Here is a 5860-nt window from a genome sequence, read left to right on the forward strand (position 1 = left end):
AAAAAGCCATAGCCGCTAGCGCTGAAAGCCGCGATTTCGTGTGAAAAAGCGCCGAAAAGCACCAAATTTTTTTTCGTAAGCCAAAAAAAAACCGTAACCCGAAACAGTTTTTTCCTATTTATTTTTTTCGTATCCCGGAAATTTCGTAACGCGGTGATTTCGTATCCCGGGGTACCACTGTATACTTAATACAATATTACAGAAATAACACACCATGGTTGCAATCTAGCGAGCCAGTTTATATGCATGTATGAGAGTACACATGCATACCCACATCAGACAGAAGATCAAGCCTTGTTTTCACAACCTAGCAGTTTAATTCACCTCAACAAAGTAATTACAAGGCAATATCATGCTGATCATTGGATATAAAAAAATTATACAGTCTGGTAAAACATAGTACCATATGCGTAGTCAACATCTATATTACCTTGGCTGAAATTGGCCAGGTTTCACAAATGTTGTGGCATGACAAGAGTTATATAGCTTAAATTCTGAATGCTGTTGTCCCCTTAGGAATAACTAATGGTAAATTCACAACTGCAGCGAAGATCTTTAGTGGAAGCAGGGAAAAGACCTACTTCACTGCAAACATGATATTATTGGCACACATACTGCCTTGGCTAAGAAAATTTCCCTCATAATTTAGCACCAAACTTCTGCATGGATTTTTTAAAAAAAATAAGAAGGAACTGAGTGACTAGGATCAGAAAGAGGTTTCCATGGAATTCTCCCAAACTCTCAAAGCTTAGAAGTAACAATTTTCAAGTAACTCAGTTACCTGCAATAAACTGACACTTTTTTAAAAAACAAGGGTATAATGTAGTTATATTTTATGAGTACTGTAACCTAATGAGTGGCAAGAAATTCACTCTACTGGTGGAACAAGTCATGTTTTCTAATTACTTGTCAAAGTTACTTTAAAAAGGCTTTTTAGAAGCATTTTGACTGGACTTTTTCAAGTTCTGTGCCATTTTGTTATCAACAGTGGGAAATTAATAAGCAACTGAAGTTATATTTTTAACATTGGTACCATTTCAATGAATTATCTTTTAAACATTGTGCCAAGTTAAAAGGAACAAATTGCTTTTATAAAAGAAACTCCCAAGCTCTGAAATCTATTTGAGTCGATGACATATGCTTGGGAAGTGATCAGAGGTGAAAAATAGAACACATGCTTTGCATGCAGCAGGTCACAAATGAATCCCCAGCATCTCCAGCTGAAGAAGATTCAGACAGACAGTGACAAAAAGACCTCTGCTTGACTTACAAGATAGCTGGTCAGAACCGACTGCACTGGGCTAAAAGGATGAAATTGCCTGCAACTTTCCACGTTTCTACTTAACCCTCAAGCCCAGAAAGATTTTGCATTTTAAGTTATGCTTTTAATTCTTGTAATATACAGATCTATGCAACTACTTTATGTGTTTAATTTTACAGGAATGGATGCCTTCATTAAAAAATATCAAAGGAGGTGGGTGCGGAATAGAGGTACATATGTATGTTGGTACTCATTTCTAAAAAGCCCACATAGAGATGAAAGGTATTTTAACCTTCTATTATGTGCAATATTGGTCTAGGACTGAGCAAAAGAATGAAGCGGGTTATGAAAGTACACTCCTTTATGCAAAGCATCTACCATGCCGGGGGGGAGAGAACAAAATGTCTGCCTTTTTAAAAGACATGGGGTGCCAATTTTACAGTGAAAAATTGTATATTCTAACTATTCTAAAAGTGAAGAATTTGTACTTCTTCAAATGGCACCTCCAGGGGCAAAAAGGTTAAAACCATGAATATTCACCTGCAATACATATTTTCATGTATCGTGCCACAAAAGAGAACTGATATGTGCTGTATATATTCCCTAAAGTTGTTTAGCACTGATGTCCTGAAAACTAGAAGTTTCTTTTAGAGTGTTTTCATAATGTTGGCTGTTAGATTACATATACCACCAACATTGCCATGACAGAAAATCCATTGTTATAATATATAGACAAGATGGTGGTTTTTAACACACAACAGAAAAGGTACTGAAAATTTTACAGCACATTTTTTTTGGCAGGGGAGAGAAAGACACTTTGATGCACTATGCAAAATAAGGCATTATGTATATGATCTATAGAATGAGATCATTTTCTGGGGAAAGGGGAGCTATATCTATATAAAATAGCCAATGTTCTATTTTTAAAAAGTATGATAGAGCTCATTTATGTTCATTACTTTTGGCTCTCTTTTTCTCCAATGAATGAATAATTACTTTTAAAAGTTCATATATATTACACACATGCACACTTCAAAAGTTTGGTTTCATTTTGAAGTGATTTGGAATTAAACTGTAGAACCTCATTGGTTAATAGCACAATATCCACAAGCATTTGGTTTTCACATAATGTTTTCAATGTTGTTGGGGAAACTACATCCCTATGGAATAGTCTTCCCTGTTGAACTTGCATTGTTAAAACACAGTGCTGTCAACTCATCCTCTTTACCAACACGAAGCATATTTCACTGTTATTTTACACAAAATAATCTGTCTTTCCACATAAACCCAATGTATAAAGCATGTAGCAGTCAAACTGAGTTTTTAAAAAAGGTATATGACAGACAAGGCAGAAATGTTATAGTATTTACATAACCAGAAAGGTAATGGCAGCAAATAAATAACTGTTCTGATGTCAGAGGATGCTGGTAGTGTAACAATATTTGAAATTCCATCATCTGGAAATATCTTGATTTTAACGCCCACAGTCTGGTGGTTAATGCTAATTTGTTGCAGCATGGAAACAGGAAAAGGAGATCTGTTGTTGTTTCAGTCTATTAATGTAGGCAGTCTAAAGGAAATTTTTCAAAAAAATGTTACAAGGCAAACTTTCCAATAGCTCCTATGTTCATCCAAGATTAGTGCATTTTAAGTTAAATACTTCTGAGTTTCAGTCAGCTGCACTTGATTCAAGTGTTGCTTGTGGAGGTTTTCAATGTCTTTAGGTTAAACATGTTGCTACCTCAGCAGTCAAGTGTACTACAAAGAAATTCATCCATAGGATAAGCACCGATTTTTTTCCAGAAGTTATCTTACTCCAATTCGAGAAGTCATCCATTCCAAACCTTGACACAATCTGCAAGGAGGAAGAAGAAAACCCACCTTAAAAAATACACATTGTACAACACTAAATTACCCACAGTAACAGAGGTATGAAGCAGACAACCCAAAAGGTCCATGCCAGGACTGAGCCACTGCTGTTCATGTTGGGACCACTGCAACATACACACCCAGCCCCAATATGGGCCGCCGCCATAATCCTGAACCGGGTTGCCAAAAAGGAGCTGATTTTCCCCACTCCTTTTTGACCCAGCTCATCGGGGTTGGGATTGGTTTAGCACTGCTTCCGACAGCTTTTGGGTGTGTGCCATGTAAACTCCATGCTTCCCACACGGCTGGACGGCTGCCCTTTTGGCCATTCTGTTTCAGGACAAAGTGTAATGGTTTGATAACAAATTTACCACACAAATGCAAAAAAACCCAAAAACATTTAAAACTGATAGGAACTGTGTATCTTTCTAGGTGTTGAATTACAACTCTGTACATTCCTCACCACTGCCTGTACTGGCTAGCACTGCTGGGATTTGCAGTGACATCTGAAGGACTGCACAGTTCCCATGCCTAATAAACCTTTTAATCAAATAATCTGGAAGGTACTGGCAAAGCACTCTGTACTGGAACTGGCCAAGACAGTTTGTTCCCCAAGACCAAACAATGTCTGGTGCATAGTACTCTTCTAAGTCCAGGTGCCCCAGAGCTAGCCAAGTTATTTTTGGCAGAAATCTCACAAGTGCTTTGCCTTTCCTAATAGTTAAAATATGATAATAGCATTATCAAATAACCAGATTTCTTACCCCTGCATGACAACCAAAGTCTGCTGTCTGAAGTGGCCATCTTAGTGTGATTAATGTATAGTTTGCCCTGATTCTGTAAGGAAATGCTATTATGAACCCAATACATAAACCCAAACTTTGTCAACCCTTTCTCCTTAAGTCTCACTGTGGTTGTTATGTGCCTTCCAACTGTTTCTGATTTATGGTAACTCTACCATCAGTAGTGTCCCCAACTCTGGTGTCACCTGGTTTGGGGGCTAATGGGGGGTGAGGGGTGGACAAAAGTGTGCACTTGCCCTTCATCTTCAGTAGCAACCTCCTCAGGAAGTGGCAGAAAAGCCTGGAGGGGTGCACTTCCCCTTCTCACCCCCCCAGTGGGAGGAGGGCCCGACTGGGTGTCACCTCTCTTCTAGGGTATCATCTGGTGTGGGCCACAAGCCCCTAGTGTCACCACTGCCTGCCTCACTATAGCTGTGCTGAATCATGTTGGCTGTCTATCACATGGAAGTCAGCCCATTCATTTTTATTTGATGGAACTGCCATTAGAAAACTAGGCACATCTTGGCTAGTAAACAGGAACACCAGCATATCCTGTTCTCTCCAACTGCATTTGCCTCACAACCACTGTGCTATAAATTTCTCTCTTGGACTGTCATACAAACAACATTGTAGATATTGGGATGTGTGGGAAGGTTTACACAGCTAGTTGTCCACACTGGCACCATTGTTCCTCCAAGTGAATCTCTCTGTATTCACCAAGTTATTACTCTCCTGCACTTTGGTTTGAAAGTTTGACTACATATAATGAAAGAGCTCTAATGTCCAGTCTTGGATAAATATTCTATGTGTGCTGGTTTCAGCCGACAGTTCATGATGTCTAAATCTATAATGTTGTTTCACAAGCACCATGCCTTTAGTTTTCACCTTGTGGCAGTAAAAAGTCTGCTGAAAATCCAGTGGTGGCAGTACACTTTATTACACTATCTATGTTTTAAGGGGGGTGGGAGTGGGAGCTGTACCCGCCAAACATTGCAACTTGAATTTTCATCAGTAGGCTTTCAGTTTTAAAACCACTAATTCTTATCCAGGAAGTCTTATCACAATTCATCTTTGGAAGTATGAACATAAACACCAGACAGAGAAATCAGAAGTTGCCCATTCCCCTCAAAGTCAAGCTATTTTGTTTATTATTATTAATACCTACCCTTCTCCTGTTAGTGCACAACAAGACTGAATATGCCATGGATGATCTTTTATGGAACTAAGGGTGAGGTATTTGGAAATTTCAGCTGCTGTCATACAACCTTTCATATCTTGCTTGTTTGCAAAGATGAGAACTGCAGCTTTTCGCAAGTCCTGTAAATGTCACACACATATATAGAAAATTAATTATGATGAAGTTCTTAATCAATGTTACATAATGCTATAGTTGGAAGCATCCTGATTATTGAAGCATGGATTACATCTTTCTTCACCCTTTCTCTTTTATGGTATCAACTCTCATCACCTACTTTTAAATTTATAATGGCTAACACCAAGGAAGATTCCGATATAAGCTAGATTTGATTATCAGAATACATTTCAAGGTACACAGAATCAGGTAAAATGAATTATAATGCTGCTGTTCATGTGTGTTTTATCAGGTTGGACCAAAAGTTCAACCACAAACTTCTACTTACATGAGGCAGCAGCACTGATTTCTAGCAGACTCACTCCCCACCTGCTGCACCCTCTGCCCTTCCCAGAAAGCTGCTCCCCAAGACTTTGGAAAACCAACAAAAATGAAGTAGAATTAGGGCTCTGATCTGAACTAGTAATACTACTTTTCATTAATTCAACATTCTGGATCCAAGCCAACTTCTACATTCTTAGAATACAGATTAGAACACAAAAGTACGATTTAAATTACCTCGTGAGCTAGCATTCTGTAAAGTTCTTCCTTTGTGATGGACAGTCTCTCTCGATCAATGCTGTCAACTACAAGGAT

At 38.5% G+C, this 5860-nt stretch overlaps 1 protein-coding gene across 2 annotated transcripts in view; it reads right to left on the reverse strand.

Moving 5' to 3' along the window:
* Positions 1-294: 294 nt before the first annotated feature.
* ARL5B (ADP ribosylation factor like GTPase 5B) overlaps positions 295-5860 on the reverse strand; it is an 18441-nt gene continuing 12875 nt past the window's right edge. The window contains exons 4-6 of one of the 2 annotated variants that reach the window (XM_042472701.1): positions 5783-5860; positions 5078-5229; positions 295-3116 (exon numbers count right to left, since the gene is read on the reverse strand). The exon at positions 5783-5860 is cut by the window's right edge and continues 16 nt beyond it. In XM_042472701.1, coding sequence (XP_042328635.1) covers positions 3068-3116; positions 5078-5229; positions 5783-5860 — 279 coding nt within the window. In that variant the 3' untranslated portion in view covers positions 295-3067. The remainder of the gene's footprint in view (positions 3117-5077; positions 5230-5782) is intronic. The other variant, XM_042472700.1, reaches the window with a different exon arrangement.

Source organism: Sceloporus undulatus, chromosome 6, assembly GCF_019175285.1.
Source record: "Sceloporus undulatus isolate JIND9_A2432 ecotype Alabama chromosome 6, SceUnd_v1.1, whole genome shotgun sequence".
Lineage (NCBI taxonomy): Eukaryota > Metazoa > Chordata > Lepidosauria > Squamata > Phrynosomatidae > Sceloporus > Sceloporus undulatus.